This window comes from Sminthopsis crassicaudata, chromosome 1, assembly GCF_048593235.1.
Source record: "Sminthopsis crassicaudata isolate SCR6 chromosome 1, ASM4859323v1, whole genome shotgun sequence".
NCBI lineage: Eukaryota > Metazoa > Chordata > Mammalia > Dasyuromorphia > Dasyuridae > Sminthopsis > Sminthopsis crassicaudata.
Genome location: NC_133617.1, coordinates 453,719,961 through 453,738,849, shown reverse-complemented (window position 1 = coordinate 453,738,849; position 18,889 = coordinate 453,719,961). Strand labels below are relative to the sequence as shown.

The 18,889-nt window shown below is 34.8% G+C and overlaps 1 protein-coding gene across 21 annotated transcripts in view; it reads right to left on the bottom strand.

Moving 5' to 3' along the window:
* Positions 1-18,889, bottom strand: part of IFT74 (intraflagellar transport 74) — a 177,004-nt gene that overhangs the window by 90,058 nt on the left and 68,057 nt on the right. For 12 of the 21 annotated variants that reach the window (XR_012484573.1, XR_012484571.1, XR_012484574.1 and 9 more), the window contains exons 2-6: positions 11,808-11,949; positions 9,801-9,936; positions 7,277-7,325; positions 3,588-3,686; positions 2,306-2,366 (exon numbers count right to left, since the gene is read on the bottom strand). Coding sequence is in view for 16 of the 21 variants with exons in the window: in XM_074280775.1 (XP_074136876.1) it covers positions 2,306-2,366; positions 3,588-3,686; positions 7,277-7,325; positions 9,801-9,936; positions 11,808-11,927 (465 nt within the window). In the remaining 5 variants the exon portion in view is untranslated. Of the gene's footprint in view, positions 1-2,305; positions 2,367-3,587; positions 3,709-7,248; positions 7,326-9,800; positions 9,937-11,807; positions 11,950-18,889 lie in introns of all 21 variants that reach the window. The other 9 variants (XR_012484572.1, XR_012484575.1, XM_074280773.1 and 6 more) reach the window with 3 other exon arrangements.

Below are 18,889 nucleotides of genomic sequence, written 5' to 3'. Positions count from 1 at the left end.
CACAAAAGTCCAGTCTCTCAAATGTCTGTATTAGTGTTGAGTTTATCTACTAACTAAAAAAGACATCATAATGCTTTTAGTCATTAAGGATCATCTCTGCAGTTAACCAATATTAATCAGTCTTAGAAATAATCCCAATAGACAAGGTGATAAAAGACTATTTCAAAAAGGTGAAATGTGTGACATGAAAGAAATAAATACATGAAGATTAACTTAGCAAATTTAATTTTTATGAGATAGCATGTTCTCTACAGAAAATACATTAAACACTGCTTAATTGGTCTTAATAAACAAAGATGTTCATTAATGTTCATTAATTTTAAGATAAAATTTTATGAATAACATCTAAGAGGTGATGGTATATCTGTAAAATTATTGTACTGCAAACAAAACCAATGCAGACAACAAAGAGAAAAATCTTTTCAAGGTTTCTGATAAAGACTTCATTTCTGAACTATATAAAGAACTAAATCAAATTTATAAGAAAAAAGCCATTCTCCAATTAATAAATGGTCAAAGGATATGAATAGACATTTTTCAGATGAAGAAATTAAAACTATTTCTATTCATAAGAAAAAATGCTCTAAATCACTTTGATCAGAGAAATACAAATTAAGACAAACTTCTCTGATTGGCTAAGATGATAGGAAGAGATTAATGATAAATGTTGGAGGGGATGTGGGAAAACTGGGCACTTAATACATTGTTGGTGGAATTGTGAAGTTATCCAACCAACTGGAACAATTTGAAGAACAATTTGGAATTATGCTCTAAGGGCTATCAAATTAGGCATACCCTTTGATCCATCAATGTCTCAACTAGATCTGTATTCCAAAGAGATCATAAAGAGGAAGAGAATTTACATGTATAGAAATGTTTGTATGTTTACCTTTTGTAATGGTAAGGAATTGAAAACTGAATGTATACCCATAAGTTAGAGACTAGCTGAATAAGTTATGGTATATAAACATTATGGATTATTATTCTATAAGAAACGATCAGCAGGATGATTTCAGAAAGGCCTTGAGAGACCTGCATGAACTAATGCTAAGTGAAGTGAGTAGAACCAAGAGAACATAGTACACAGCAACAAGAAGATTATGCAATGATCAATTCTGAAGGACATAGCTCTTTTCAACAATGAGGTGATTCAGGCCAATTCCAATAGTCTTGTGGATGGAGAGAGCCATTGGCACCTAGAAAGAAGGCTGTAGGAACTGAATGTAAACAACACAGTGTTTTCCCTTTCTTGTTACTTGCACGCTTTTTTCTTTCTTTCTCATTTTTTCCTTTTTGATCTGATTTTTCATGTACAGCATAATTGTGTCAATATGTGCAGAAGAATTGCATATGTTTAACATAATATTGAATTACTTGCTATCTAGGGGAGGCAGTGAGTAGAAGGGAGGGAGAAAAAATTTGCGACACAAGGTTTTGTAAGGGTGAATGATGAAAACTATCTTTGAAATATTTTGAAAATAAAAAGTTACTATTAAATTATTGTACTGGTCTGAATATGTCACTTCCAAAAATAATATCTTACCCAAACAGCTGATCTCAGTGAAAAGAAAATTACATGTAGTACACATTTAGAAATAACACCAATCATTCAGTTTTTATAAAAATCAAGTACTATTTGACTTAACCAGATCTATGAGGCCTCTCTTCATATCAATATGGTAACCGCCATTTTAATAGATAATTTACTTTTTGTGTTCTATAATCACTTATAATCACTTTTCATGATATTTGTAAGCTACATGATATTTACTATAGCTGTACTTCTACTACTGCTCCTTCTCAGTAGGAAAAAATTCCTACTGAGAATTTCTTCCTCAGAATTTCTCTGGGGAAAGAGAAATAGTTTCTTTTGGTTTTCTGTGAGGCTATAATAAATTTAGTCCCTAATAAAGAACTAAACTGAACCTCATAATATAAATATTTGTATTTGGAGTTCCAGAATATCCTGTGATATATTTTATTTTACTCAGACCCCTCCCATTGCTTTTTCCCCAGGAAGAAACTTTGGAAATTCCTATCTGTTTACAGTGTTGAGTGCAAAACTCCCTTGCTTTATTATATCTTACTAGGATTACTGTCTATTGTTAAGAACATAGAGTGAATATGATTGTGACACCTCTCATGTGACCAAAATTACTCTATTATCAATTTTTATTTATCCATAAACAACTGCCTTTATTATTAGGAAAATGTTTAATTTAGCTATTTTACTAGAATCGCTTAAAATATATTTAAAAGCCAATTAAATAATTCAATAAAAATTATTTTAGAAAGGGAAAATTACCATATTGTAGTCTGCAAGTTGTCCTTGAAATTCTTTGATTTCAACAGCTAAAGTTTCTGCCCTGTACACATAAAAATAGTCCAACATATTTGAAAACAGTTCATAGTAAGATTTTCAAAACCAGAGTTTTTTGTAGTCATATGCTATGATATACCATAACAACATTTGTTAAAAACAACAGTAAAGAATATCTGTTTTTCAGAATGCTTCTTACAGACTGTTAGGATATGTTAGGGAGTTTCCTTCTGAGAATTGCCATGTATGCCATGTCAGCTGGTAGGGTAGACCCAGGAGGTAAAAAGGAGCTTGGCCTCTGAGGCAGGAGGCCATAGGCGAAGAGAAGTAGAGAGAGGTAGTGATGTAGAGGGATTCATGGATGCAGAAAGAGAGCCACAGAGACATACATACACTTGCTCTTGCTTCCTGCTAACCCCTGCTGAGATAAAGAAAAGATGTTTGGCACCTTAGTATTGTGTCTTCTCCATGTCTATACGGGGAAGACTGGTATGTATGGCCCTGGCAATCAGTAGCCTCAGAGCAGAGAGGTTACAACAGACTATGTGATGTTATTCCATTATTCTGTAATAATCCTGCTTCTCTATCTCTGCTTAAACAACAGTTCCTGTATCTAGAATGCCATCTTTCTCCTGTTCTATCCCAAAGTGACCTATTTTGCAAATCATACCATGAAACTTTCCTGAATGATTCTAATCCACAAAAATATTTTTCCATGTATTTGCTGGATTTAGCTGTTTTTGAACCAAGCACTACATCTTATGTTATCTTGCATTAACTTTATATTTATTATTATTTATGTTTAGCATTTATTATATTTATACATATCATATTAATTTTTTATCTTAATTAATCTTACATAGAATTATAGAATCAGCAACTTTAAGAATTAGAAGAAATATTTGGAGATCATCATCTCCCATCCTACAATTTTATATATATGGAAACCAAGGGCTAGAAAGATTAACTGAGTTGCCAAGATCAAACAACTAGTCAATAACAGAGCCAGAACAGGTGCAATATATTATCAATTAGAGAGTTCTTTTATATATAAAGAGAGAGAGAGAGAAAGAGAGAGACAGAGAGAGTGTCTTAAATGCCTAGTAATAGCAACTGTATATACTAGACAATAAATATTCACTTAATTAATAAAGTTTATGATAAGAAATTGGGAATAGATTCTATAGTATTATCATATTAAATGCTTATGCTTTACATTTAAAAAAGGCAAACAGGACCGTTTTTTTCTAGGTAGTATGTGACTCACCTCTTTTCATATGACAAATACACTGAATTCTCTTGGTTATACATTTCAATTTCCTTTTGGAGCTTATTAATTTCAGTTGTGAGTTCGCTTATTTTACTTCTATAGAAAAGAAATGGAAAAGCTTTAATGGTTTTCTAATCTGAAATAACTAGTTCAAGTCATTAATTATAGCTAATAATATTCTAAATACAGTTCTTAATAATTTTACAACTACTTCTGTAATACCTCCATTAATACCTCCACACACAAAAAGCAAACTCTTAAGTAGTTGTATTTTGACTAAAGCAAAAATGAAGAATTAAGCGATATGCTTTAGGTGCCTCTTAGTGTAATGATGTTTATGGCTCTTCAGACATACAGGCTTCATTTATTAACAGAAATTAAACAAACATCATTTAGTTTGGGTCCAATTGGGGATATAGAGGCAGAGTTGATAGTGAAACATCCTTACATCTACCAACTCCCTAATTTCTGCTACCTAACATGCAAAATGATGTCTCTATTAGTTATACCTATAACTTTCTGGTGCCAATGGAAAAGAAAGTTATTTTATTTCATCTAAATTCAATTTAGAGCTCTATATGAAATTAGGATTATCTGTAAATTGGTCATGTTCCATGTTGCTACTGTGTTTGAGTCTCATAGTATCCAAAGATATTAAGAAAAGAGGGGTATAGAAAAGCAAATTAGAAAAACTAGAAGAAGACTGAATTCAAAGGGAATTAAATGTAATAGAACAAAAGGATATAGATAATGTGTCATGAGAACAAAAAAATCAAAAAAAAGTGAAGATTACATTGTTGGGTAGTGAGATGGCAAAAAAGGCAGATGGAGAATAAGAAATAAATTGATTAGCACTAGGCATGCATTAGATGCTTAATAAATATTTATAGAGTGACAAGTTGAATGAAATTTGTTATTTTCATAACAATCTCTATGTATATGTGTGTATGTGTATCATAGAAATGATCATTTTATTAAAAATTGTTATTGTTCAGTAGTGTCCAACTTTTTACGATCTCATTTAGGGTTTTCTTGGCAAAGATAGTTGCTATTTCCTTCTCTACATTTTGCAGATGAAGAAACTGAAGCAAACAGGCATAAATGATTTGTCAGAGTCACATAGTAAATGTCTGAGGCCAGTTTTAAATTCAGATCTTCCTGATTCCAGGCCTAGTGCTCTATACTACTCAGCTGTCCATTTTTAAAATTAAGGACTTTTTCCCTTTTAGAAGCACCTAAAGATAGGATAGTTTGACACACTGCTGGCAATTCATCTGATCTAGAGAAAAAACAAAAACCTTGCAACATTTTGAAGCTATCACCATGGGGAAACAGAGCAGGGAAAATCAGGTCTTGGAGGGTTTTACTTAGGATGTATATGGGGCATCTCTCTCTGCAATGCAAAGAATTAATTAATTAATTGCCCAGGAATTAATTAAGCTACAATTAGAAAATAGAGCTTAAAACATCAACATTATAGTTCAAAAAATTATTTAGCAAATAAACCATCTAACTGCTTCCTTGTTTAACCACTTCTTGCTAACTTGATCCTAAGTTCAAAGCTCTCTAAATTTTGGAAAGTTCATTTAGCCCTAGTTAAAATCTATAAAAGCATAATTTCTTCCAAAATAACTGAATTTAAAATACAGAGTCTAGGGGTAGAGCCAAGATGGTGGAGATGATAGGTTTCTCTCTGACCTTCTCTACAACCCTCACACTAATTAGAAAATCCAGCCTCTGAATTAGCTGGAACAGCAGAACCCAAAAATATTGGGAATGCAACAAATTATGAGCAGAAGATAAATTCGAAGATCTCCAGAAAAGGTCTGTTTCAATTGGAAACAACAAGCACAAGCAGCTGCGTACAAACACCAGAGTGGAATCCCTAGGTGGTAGTCTCCACAGCAGTGCAGACTCTAAGTGGAAGAGAATCTAGGGAGAGAAATCTACAGGAATCTATAGCAGTGCTGGTCACTCTGCCCTGGTTGCAAGCCAACACAAACACAAAAGGTAAACACTGAACCCGAAATGCCAGAATCTCATGGGATCTTGCCACACCCACCTAGCCCCAGGAGTGAATCAGCACTGACACAGCACAGCTGTGGCTGCTTGGAAAACCTCCCTTACCTAAAAGGCAGACCTTAACTTTTTTTTAAAAAATGAGTAAAAAAAGTAAAGAGGATTGACAATAGACAGCTTCTATAATGAAAGAATAGGTTTCAAACCCTGAGGAGACTAAAAGGCAGATTGTCTCCAGTTGAAGCCCCCAAAGGTGATATAATCTGGTCCCCATCACACAAAGCTCTCTTAGAAGAAATGAAAAAGGATCTTAAAAGAGAACTAAAAGAAAAATGGGGAAAGGAAATGAAAACTTTGCAAGAGGGTTTGGAAAAGGCAATACTGAAACTATCTGAAGAAAATTCACAGGGGGCAGCTAGTTGGCGCAGTGGATAGAGCACCAGCCTTGAATTCAGGAGGACCCAGATTCAAATCTGGTCTCAGACACTTAACACTTCCTAGTTGTGTGACCCTGGGCAAGTCACTTAACCCTAGCCTCAGGGGGAAAAAAAGAAAAAAAAAAAGAAAATTCACTACAAAATAGATTTTGTGAAATGGGAAAAAGCATATAACTCATTAAATAAGATAGGTTTGATAAAATAAAAAAAGAAAGTAACTCCCAGAAAAACAGCATTTGTGAAATGGGGGGAAAAAAAAGAAAAAAAAAAAAAAGAAAATTCACTACAAAATAGATTTTGTGAAATGGGAAAAAGCATGTAACTCATTAAATAAGATAGGTTTGATAAAATAAAAAAAGAAAGTAACTCCCAGAAAAACAGCATTTGTGAAATGGAAAAAGGAAATAACTCCTTAAAAACAAGGAAAATAATTCCATAAAACAAAACTACTCATTTAAAAATTCAATTGGACAAATACAAAAAGTAAAAAAAGTAAATGAAAATAATTCACTAAAATTTACAATTGAATAAATGGAAATAAATGGCTCAAGGAGACAGCAAGAGTCAAGCAAAACCAAAAAAATGAAAAAATAGAAAAAAATGTAAAATACCTAATTGGGAAAGCAACTGACCTGGAAAATAGATGTAGGAGAGACAATCTAAGGATTATTGGACTCCCTGAAATACATGATAAAAAAAAAAAGGGCCTAGACACTATCTTTCAGGAAATGATCAAAGAGAACTTCTCGGATATCATAGAATCAGAAGGTAAAATGACCACTAAAAGAATTCACCAAACATCTCTTGTAAGAGACCCCAAAATTAAAACCCCAAGGAATATTGTGGCTAAACTTCAGAACTCTCAGGCCAAGGAATAAATATTACAAGCAGGCAGAAAGAAACAATTCAAATGCCGAAGAACCACAATAAGAATTACTCAGGATCTAGCAGCTTAAACTTTAAAAAACACAGTCTACATATAAATACAAGTTGTCCCAAAAGTCTTTGTCCAATAAGCATTAAAGCTGCATTAAGACTTTTGGGATACTCTGTATGTAAGATTAGGAATGTTCATTAGTCTGTAATCCTATATATTTTACAGAATATTCAATGTAATAATGATTCAAGGAAAAAACAATTCAGAAATAAACAACTTGAATTAATTAGTAACTACTAAACATGAAAATAGTTTATAATATTACAATTTTAAAAATTATTTATCCAACAAACCTAAGTAGTCCAAGATAGTAAGATTTATCCAAAATCTGCCTCTGGGGACCTAACAACAAAAATAAAAAGAATATTACATTTTGTTTGAAAACCAAGTTTTAAAATGTCACTTAACAAATTCAAAGTATATATAAAAATCATTCTCTAGTTTTTTAAAGATTGTCTTCATGCATTCCTTCTTGACTCAACAAAAGGAAAGAATGAAATAAAAACCAAGAAAAATTGAAGAAGATGCATAATTTGATATTAAAATAAATGTTTCTTTTTTATCTCAAGGGCAGGAGTTTTATTACATTTTATACTTTTGGTCCTCTTAGTAGCATTATAAAACAGATTCTACAGTTATCCTGGTCCCATTGTATAAATGATGAAAAGCTGTCAGTCTCAGATTATATAACCAAATTAGTTAGCAGACAAGGCAGGATTCAAAATGATTCTCACTTCAAGCCCAGTGCTTTTTCCAGAATGTCACCCTGCCTATAGCATTCTTTATTAAAGTATGACAACAAACATTTAATTATATGTCAGTATGCAGTATGGTAGGGTAAAAATCTAATAATAAAACCTAGTCTTCAGTTTGGATACTTAAAGGATCTTTCATAAATGAATCAGATTAGTAAATAATTGTAGCATTGGGCTTTTATTACAATGCATTTAAATTCACACTAAGGCTAGATTTAAGGAGACCCCAGGGAGTAGGAAGACAGTAATAAAGGACACAAAAGGAAGTATATAATTGTAGCAATTTGTGAATACCTATATATCAATTCCATATAAAGGTTACTGCCAGGACATTCAATTATGCAAGCAAGGATCATGGATAAGTTTTATACAGTGGACAGGGATGAAATCTCATTTACATGTATCTGATTGTTTCTTAGCTCTGATGTCATAGGAATAAATCTAAATTTATATGCCAAGTTTAAATCTATTACTCTTTTTCAAATTATGTATAGCAGCCTTTTTTGTACTACCAAATAAGTGGAAACAAAGTAGATACACATCTATAAGGTACAGGCCTAAAAAAAAAATGTAGGTGAATATAATGGCATATAACTGTCATTAAAATGAAGAATATGAAGGAGACATGGGAATATTTACATGAGCTAATACCAGGAAAACAATATCTGTGATGAATAGAAAGATTGACCAAAATTAAAACTGAAGCCTACATAAATATAACAATCACTTTGCACTGAAGAAAAAGATGAGAATTCAGCTACTTCCCTTCTTTGCAGAAATAGGGAACAATGGAGGTGGAACAAAAAATAATACTATCAGACTATGGAACATAGCCTTGTTTTCTTATTTTGCCATAGACACATCTTGGAAATAATTCTTGGTATAAGACGAGAACAGCTTTAAAAATTTACATACACCCCATTTCCTCCTCCCCCCGTTAACCAAGGGACAACAAGGCATTATTCATCCCTTCCTATCCCATCTAAAATAATGTTTAAAGTCATAGTTAAAATTAATGCAATTATTTACTTGGGAGATACATCTCACATTTTCTTTTCTCTCTGGTTCCTCCCATTTCTTTACACTCTTTCTTAGTTATCTCATATCCTTACGAATTAAAATATCACCTCTATCTAACTCTACGTAAGTAGTCCCTATCTCTTTTCTAAGCTCCATTGCTGCATCTCAAATTGCTTTTTGGACATCTCCACCTTAATATTCTATAGATATTTTAAAGTTAATATAAAACAGGGACTATATTTTCCCAGAAATTCATACTTCCTCCTTACTCCCTTATTTCTTTTCTTTCTCTCTCTTTCTTTTAAATTTTTTGCAGATAACTGGGATTAAGAGACTTGCCCAGGATCACACAGCTAAGTAATGTTAAATGTCTGGGGCTGGATTTGAACTGAGGGCCAATGCTCTACCCACTGAACTATCTAGCTTCCCCACTCCTTTATTTCTTTCAAAGGCATTGTCATTCTTCCTATCACCTGACAAACAGGGAGCCATACTTGATTTTTCATTCTTACTCATCTTGGCCTCTTCTCCACTCCCATTATTAAAATGGTTTCCAAGTCTTGGAGTGTATATTTTAAAGTCCACAGTAAGTGGGCAGGAACTGGGGAGTATTATTATGAAATAGTCACTGAATTCAGTGAAGAAAGAAAAACTGTGTCCTAGAAGCAGGTTGACAACAGTTAACAGACTCTTGAATGGATTAAATGGATTATAGATTAAATGTACCCCAAAGTAAAAGAGATTGTGAAGTGATGATAGTAAAGGAAATACTTATAAGTGGCAATGAGGAACATAGAGTATTGCAACTCTCTCATCACAATCAGTTGGATATGAGTGAAAGTACAAAGTGCAGTAAAGAGGAGCCAGGAAAGCTATGTCATCAAGAGGAAGGCAAGTCTCACAGAATGAGAGGAGGAGGGAGTGGAATAGAGAAAGGGGTGTTGCCTAGTCAAGATGCATGGATCTTCCTTTCTTCCTCACATTGTCATTTTGATTATTAATATGGCATTGAAATACCTCATCTACTCATTCTAAAAGATACCTTTCATTCCAGTTTTCATTCCACTTAAACCTTGCTGTGTTACTGGACGGTCTGCAACTTTGATTTGAGAAGACAGTACTCCTCCAGGTCCCATGGTACCACTTCTAGAGGCAGGTCTTGATGTACCAGGTGGTATCTAAAAAAAAAAAAAAACCCCAATTTTAAAAATAATATACTTCCATGAAATAATATACTTTCCATTGAAACATGAAGTCGATTTAAAAAGAACCAGGTGATTCAATGATGTGTAGGCCTTAACTATCTGTCACAATACTGTGATATAAATGTAAAAGTGTGTCCCTTTCAAATTTCTGAAAATTTATTAGGTAAGGAACAAACAAAGAGATAAGATAATAAAGGTAAAACCTTTTTTGGGTATGATTGAATCAGGCTATAATTTGCAAAGTAGGTGGTTTGTATATAAAAATCCAACAGATAATGAACTTGCTCTAAGGACAGAAATTTTTTCTTTATTCCCACTATGCACTGTCATTCATTTTCAAATACTAATAGAACCCTAGAACCCATTGGGAACCCTAGAATTGTTTACAATTGCTGGTCAAATAGCTTTTATTTAGTTTTGGCCTCATATGAAGAGATGAAGATTAGGAAAACAAATTGCACTTTCACCATACATTGAGGTGAGCACTTTTAAAAAGGGAACCTGGTTTTTAATCAGTTATTTCGGGGACAGTTAGACTTCAACTCTGCCATCTCCTTGCCTAGGAAATGGCTAGCCTCAAAACACAGCAAAACCCAACCTGGGTTTTGCATCTAAGAGAATAAGTTTAGAGGTGGTGAAGACTATAGATGCACATAAAGAATACTGAGCTACCCCATTTGGAAGAGATATGTTTCCAAGTAATGAAATACATAGAAGCAGTGGAGAGTGAAGAGATACCATTCAGAATTGTGAGTTGTGTTGGCCATGTAACCTGCAAGTGTGTGCCTCATTACCATTGTAGTCCTCTTAGATATATTATGTATTTGCGAGTGTTTTAGCTACTCCATTTGTGTTAATGTTTTTGATAAAAGCTCACCAAGATTCCTGGCAGATTGTTAATTGCATGGGTACAAGCAGGAATTCAGGAGCTACAGTAGTAAATCCACAAGATTATCTCTTAGAATTTGTGAATAGCACTCAAATCTGAGAACTCAAAAATACAAATTGGGGGCATCACAAAATCAACTAAATAATAAATTTTACTTAAAATATATCTATATTATTAAGCCTGATTTCACCTTCCAAATCTGAAGAAGAGAATAATGTATGATGTGGAAGGAAATATTCCCTACTATTTGAACTATATATACATATACAGTAGGTAGTATTTAAGTAATGATGATATTTTCAGAGAATTTTTGTTATCTGGTTTTTTTTTCTTTGGGGGGAGGAGTGGTGTGGTGGTGGTAAACTTTAATTCCCTTTCCCATTTCTGAGTGGGAGGAAATTATTCCAAAACATCTCTTTATTTTTCTCACTTGTCCTCCATTTTCCTTAATTTCCATTTATCCTTTCTTCCCCAACTGCCCAAACTGATGGAGGGATGGCAGTAGATTAACTGTCAGAGCAAAGAAGGCTCATTTTTTTGCCTACCTAAAATACTGAGTATTTACAAAGTCATCACAAAATTTTTTTACTAGGAATACTTAAGCACCTAAAATAAATTTCATTTGACATATAATAGCAATATTCTTAAATATGTTACAGAAGAATGTCTCCAGAATAAAACAAAAACTTGAAAAACTGTCACATAAAAAACTTCTCCATTTTGTAAACTCCAAAGGAAAAATAATGATGATGATAGCTAACAATGCTTTAAGATTTGCAATAAGAAAGATTAAATGACTTACCCAAGGTCATAATACTACTAAGTATCTGAGTCAGGATCTAAACTCAAGCCTTTTGACTTCAAGTTCAGTCCTTTACACCATCACAGAATTGCCCCTATAGTGAATAAATTAATAACAATAATCTTGAGCATAACATTTTTTTCAAAAGCTTACTCCAGTTGCCACTCGAACACCTGCTGATGGAGGCCTTATTCCTGAAGGAGGTCTTCCTGTCAACCCAATTCCTCCTCGTGAAATAGGGCGAGCAGAAGGGGGTTTGTGATTACTGGCCATCTCTTATTCACTTTAGCCACTGCTGAGAAAAGAAAACACAATTACCTGTAATAGTTCTATAATATTTGGCATAATTTGTCTATTGTTGCTTAAATCTGTCTCATCCTTTGACTTCTGTGATACTACTATCCTGCTAAAGAATTTTTCTAACTGCTTTATCTACTTACTCTGTCTTACCAATCTTATAGAACCCTTCAATAGACCTTCTTTCTCAAAACTCTTTAGCTATTCAGTGATTATCTAAATCACTGTCACCTTCTATACTGACTCCCTAATCCAAACCTTTAAGTCCTATCACTCAAATTCAAATCTAATTTAAAATCCTCACTGATATGTGAATGTGTCTAAATAGGTTATCTCACTAGGACTTCAAACATACATTCAAATATAAACTTCTCATATATTCTCTAAGGAACCAGTTCCAAAATTCTAATGCAACAGGCATTCAAGAGATGTAGAGCCAAAAAGACAGGGACCTTCCTGAGTGCTTCCAAATTCCCCTCCAAACAACTTTAATTAATATCTCAAATTGAAAAAAAATGGGGTGAAACAATTTCCAACACAAAACAATTTAGGACTGCAGGACAGGCTTGTCTTCAGCTGGTAAAATGGGAGTACAATCCAATGCAGGCAGAAATGAGAATTATACAAGAGAATCATGAAAAAAAAAATTGATAGCTCAGTAAAAGCAGCACAAAAAATGGAAAAATTCACTAAAATAAACAATGAGTCAAAAAGTAGAATTAGCAAAATGGAAAAGAATAAGTCCTTAAAAAGTAAAATTGTCCAAATGGAAAAGGAGGTACAAAAGCTAGCTGAAGGAAATGATTCCTTAAAAATTAGAACTGGGCAAGTAGAAGTTAATGATTCCATGAGACACTAAAATGAAAAGAATAGAAATGTAAAATATTTCACTGGTAAAAGCAGCTAAGTAACACAGTACCAGTCCTGGAGCTGTGAGGACTTGGATTCAAATCCAGCCTCAAACACTTGGCATTTACTAGCTGTGTGACCTAAGCAAATCACTTAACACCAACTATACCTCACCAAAAAAATAAATAAAATAAAATCCTTTGAGAAAACAACTGGGCTGGAAAAAATAGATCCAAAAGACATGAAATTATCAAGGAAAACTGATATAGTATCAAAAGGTAATACAGAATTTTAAAAATCCATAAATCACCTGAAAAAGATCCCAAAATAAAAAATTCCAGGAAAATTATAGCCTACTTCCAAAACACTGAGGCTGTTGAGGGCGATAGCCCCTTGATATTCCTTGTTTGATCTCCAACTTCCTTTGGGACTTGGACCTTTGATACAAGATCTGGTCAAACTTGTTTGGGCTGTCTGAGCTGGCTATGGTTTTAGAGCCCCCATTCTAATCTCCTCAGATAGACCAAATGCCAGCAGGAAATTCCTTTTTGGGAAGAGACTTCTGTCTGTCCCCAAAAGATAAAAAGAGAATCCTTATCTTATTTACATCACTCTCCGGAACCTCCTTACATCACTGCATCTGAATGATTGTGCTTTTGTATAAAACAGAGTCCTCAAAAATCTATTCTTTGCAAAATTGGCCTTGTACCTTGCAGCCATTTTGCCCACCAACTCTCCGGTGTTTCCATTATAATCAATAAAGACTATGTTTCCATACAGCATTAAGTAGCAAATTCATTTGCTGCCGAACCCGCCCTTGGTTACTTTGGGAAGGAGAGAGAGAAATGGAACTGACCCATCTCGGTTTAGACCTCACTTTACTCCCCTCATCAAGGCCAAAGAGAAAAATACTGCAAGCAGCCACAACAACAATGAAATTCAAATCTCATGGCACTATAGTCAGTATTACACAGAATTTAGCAATTTCTACATTAAAGAATTAGAGGGCTTAGAATATGGTATTATAGAAAGGCAAATATCCAGGAATACAACAAAGATTCACCTATCCATTGAAATTGAGCATAATGAATGTTCAATGAAATAAAGGATTTTAAAGCATTCAATTTTCCAAATATAAGATTCAAGAGAAGCACGATAAGGTAAACAAGAAAGAGAATACATAAGGAATTAAATAAAGTTTAATAAACTTTATATCCCTACATGGGAAAGTGATATTTATAATTCTTATGAACTATATCACTATTAGTTAAAAAAAAAAAAGAAAAGAAAAAGCAGGAGTAGCAATCATGATCTCAGATAAAGCAAAAATCAAAAGTAGCTCTAGTTAAAAGGATAAGAAAAGAAACAATTTTACTAAAAAGTTCCATAGACAATGAAGTAACATCAATGCCATTAGCATTCTCTCAAATTTTCTTGGCCTAAAATACTACACTTACAATTTTATTATTCTACTTGATCCTCATCATATTCAATCAATTTACAAGTCCAGTATTGTCCGGAAGATCTCTGGTTGAGTCTTGGTCTTAGGTGGAGAAATGATGAAGGCAGGAAAGCCACCAAGAGGATCTCTGTTTCTGTTTCCATCTTCTGTGTCTCCTCTATATTTGAGTCTCTCCTCTCTGTCTCTTCTGGGTCCTTATCTAATTCTAAGTCTGAGCCCTCATCTCCTCCAGTGCTCTCAATACCTCATTCTGATTACATCATTACATCACACTAAGTATATGTCAACTAGAGTGATTACATCATTATATCATACTAACTATATGTGAACTAGAGAACCATTATCTCATCACACTGAGTAAGCGCTTATTAAAAGCACCCTGCTGTAAGAATCCTTGCTTCAAGTAGAATACAGGTGGTCACACCTTCCCTGACTTCTGGGGTGGGGGGAGATGAGCCAAAGGGAAAAATGGGAAGCCAAACCAGATATTTTTAGCAGCCTCTGGGCTGAAGGATCTTATACCTCCCTCTACATCTCCCACTTTTGTTTTGTTTTACTTGAAACAGGTATACATAAATCCATCAGCATGGGAGGTATCACACAAACACATAGTAATATAACACAGTCTAGTAGTGACATAACAAACAACATGAAGCAACACGAAGAATTATATACATCCATAAGTTCTAGGAGAATATATAAATAACAATCACACATACACTTCCTTCAGCAGCCAAGAGATAATCCAAAACCAATTTATTGTCCAGTACTTCATGTGTCAGGGAATCCAATGATTCCTGCAGGTTTTGAAGTCCTGCAACAGTTTCAACATCAGGAAACCCAAGGATTTCCTGCAGATTTTTAAGTCCTGCAACAGTCTCATTAACAATTTTTGATGTTATGAGTCAATTACCATACACATAGGGTTAACAGCCATGCTTTTTTCAGTGGCACATATAGTCAGAGAGAGAATCACCAGAGGTTTCTTGGGTCTTTTCCTTCTTTTCAAGGGTCTTCTCCATCTCTCTCAGATGGATAAGGCGAATACGGCTTGTGGGCACCCATCTGATTCCTTCTCCACCTTGCAAACCCATTCTCCCAAGCAGTTAACCTATCTGACCCCTTCCATTCACCACTTTCTGGATCTCTCCATATCACTTGGTGATTATCTAAAGATAGTAGAGTTGCTTGCACTGGACAATGCTCTTCTGGTGGGTTATAAAACCTGTCTGCCAGAGCCAGTGCATCTTTATCAAAAATCAAGAAGTTAATTGTATATAGAGCTAAATTTAGAAGTTATCTAGGGTTATCAGTGGCTCCCCCTTTCTTTTGTTTTTGGAGTGTCTTAATGTCTCTGTTTCTCCTCTTTACTACTGCCTGAACTTGAGGATTAAAGGATATGCCAGTGGTATGTAAAATCTTATTGTGTGCACAAAAGTGTATAAAATGTTTAGAGGTATATGCAGGTCAATTATCTGTTTTTATTACTTGTGGCTCACCCATAATTGCAAACGCTTATATAAGGAATTCAGCGACCACTCAGGCTGTCTCTTTTGCTGCTGGTATTGCAAAAGTAAATCCTGAAAAGATGACTACTACAACATGGATAAAAGACAGATGACCAAAAGATTTATAATGAGTCACATCCATTTGCCAAATTTCAGTGGGTCTCAAATCATGAGGGTTCTTCCTTGGAGGGAGCATAGGAGCATGGAAAGGAAGGCAAGCTGTACAGGCTTTTACTGTGATACTAGAGAAAGCTAGCTTCCTCTTTTTTTATCCCAAATAGCAAACATAAAGCTCAAGCAGCCTGATGTATCATTATTAGATCATTTTTTTTCAATTCCACTTTCACCATATTAAACCTCATTGTTCAGCTTCAAGGTGTGGTCCAAATTTATTTTTATTTCTGGATACATTCTTAACTGTTCCATGCTCACAATCATGTTTACTGCTATCTTTGTGCCAACTTTCACTATCTCCCTATCTTGCCAGAGTCAAGTAACAAAATAAAACGAAACAACTAAATAGTACCAGCAAAGTAGCAAGGTAAAAAATAACTCACAAAATCACCAAACTCTCTTATATTTTAGCGATAAAATGGAGAATAAAGAATTTTCATTCACAATGATTTCAAAATATATGGGAATCTACTTTTTAAGACATACACAAAAGGTAATCATTACAAACTTTTTATAGATAGGCTAAAAAGATAAAAGCTATTGTCTTTGCTTGGGTCAGACCAATATAAATACTTTCACAAGCTAGAGGGGAGAGAGAAAGCTTTCTACTGCATACTGTGGAAGATTATGGATGATTATGTGAGACCACAAAGTGGCATAGAGAAATGTGCTAAATAACACAGAAGGATATTTATTTAGTAAGGGACTTACTAAAAAAAGCTTCTAAAGCCTTCCTCAGAGAAAGATGGAGAAAAATTACTCCAGGAAAAGAAACAGAATTTTGGAATGGCAGGTTATGTAGGAGCTAGTTTCTCAATAATGTACCTCATTTCCAGTTTGTCTCCTTAGAAATTTTATAGAAAGGAATTCTCTTTAGGAGAAACTAGATCCTCTCCCCTGATTTGAAATCTTATCTCCCATATGAAAAGTTCATTTACCCGTATACACTGTATAATATACTAAAAATTTGTATAATTTTGCTGAATTCTATCTGCTCTTTTATTTGGAAGAACAGATTTATCTGATAATTACTATTTGTAATAATCTTTTATGTAACCTGTGTTTGATAGGAAAAAGCTATACTGGTAAGTGTAATTTTCCCTGAAAAACAATGAGATAGTGCTTCTTTGTCTTGAACTTGCATAATTCTAGCTCTATACCCTTGATGTAAATTCTAGCTTTTATCCTTTTAGGAAGCAAGAAAAAAGAGTGCCCATTTTTGGTAGTACTCTAGGGTCTGTCTGTTACTCCCCCCATTTTCGCCTGTCCACTGGTGTGCTGGCTTATAGTCTCTCTGATTGCTGAGTTCCTTCCTAAAGTACTTACTCCAACCATGCTCAGTGAACTTGAAGAGGAAATCCTAAAACTCTGAAAATCCTTAAAGGAGTAAACCTTCGACTCTGCCTCAGTGAGGGGACTCCACCCCAAGCACAAACAGTTTCATCTTTGTTATCTGGGTGGGGATGGTTCAGTCCTGAAACCCAATGAATTCAATTCAAATTCTAACCTTGGCTGAAACCCAGCCTGGAGCCAACCTAGGACTCCACCCATAACCCCCTTTCAGCTTCTAGCCAAAGCTCCCTATTATAAAAGAGTCAGACTGGAGCCTTCTCTTTGCAGAGGTTCCAAACATGGCAGTCTTACGCCTGGCATGCCAAGGATCTCTGCCCACTGAAATACTGTTTCCAGTGCCCTCTTACCTCTACCTTCACCTTTTACTAACTAGATTTTAACTTTACTTCCAAACCCCATAATAAACCTCTTTTATCAATCTAGGTTTTTAGGTCTCTAAATTCCTTTACAGGGGACTCTTAAGCCATCACCAAACCTCATTTAACTCTGTATCCTTGCACCAAATCCAAAGGGGTTGCAGGGGAGCTCTATTTGACTCCCTGTACCCTGAACCTGCCACTAGACCTCAACTAAACCCTAATTTCATTTAAGTACCCCAATTCTAGACCTCATCAAACTCTTCATTCACAAGGAAGAAATTTGAGAATATTTTTGAGAGGTGGGAGAGAAAATAGGGAGAGATGTGACTTGGTGATAGCAATGAGGAAAAAAAAATGACAAAGCATTAACAAAGTTTAATTAAAATCCAAATCTCCCTATCTGATCTATGCTGGAAGTACAGCAGACACTCTTAGGTCCAATCCCCTTGCTGACCTGTTCTGTTTCTGACCTAGGTCACTCTACCTTCTCTTAGAGAGCCTAGTGACTCTGATGCTCTTGGGGGTTCACCAAATCAAAGCTGGCTCAATCCAAACAACTGAATGACTTAGCACACTGATACTCAAAATTCCTAAACTCAAGAAATGTGCCAGCGTTTACCATGCTAATAGTAGTGATGAGGTTTAGATTTAGGGAACCAAAATGAAAGTAGGGTTTCTGGTGGTCAGCGAATTAAATGATAAGGTCTAATGGCAGGTTCAGGTAACCAAATGGAGAGGTTTGGCTTCCCTGCAACTCCTAGGGATTTGGTGCAAGGGTAGGGAGTTTTGGGGACTCCCTTCTGGAGGTGCAGAGGTTTTCTGTAAAGGAATTTATGGACCCAAAAAACTAGATTGATAAAAGAGGTTTATTATAGGAATTGGAAGTAAGATTAAAAATCCTGAGAGGGAGGCATAAAGTCTGGTTAGGGAAATAAATGAAAATAAAAAGAGGATAACACTGGAAAAAAATATTATTCCAGCGGGCAGATCTATGGAAAATGAGTTTTACACTGAGAATGCAGTTCTCAGTTGACAGAAGGTTCTGGAAGCAAAGGGAGTGCCAAGGTTCATCTGCAAAGTCCTTAGCTGATGGAAGCTCATTATATTGGTTGTCTTGGTGGGGGTTGGGAAACCCAAGCAGATCAGAACCAGTAGGGGCTGGGAGAGCCCAAGTTGGCTCAGATCCAGTTGGAGCTGGGACAAGCCCAAGTCTCCTATTGGAATTCAAAGGGA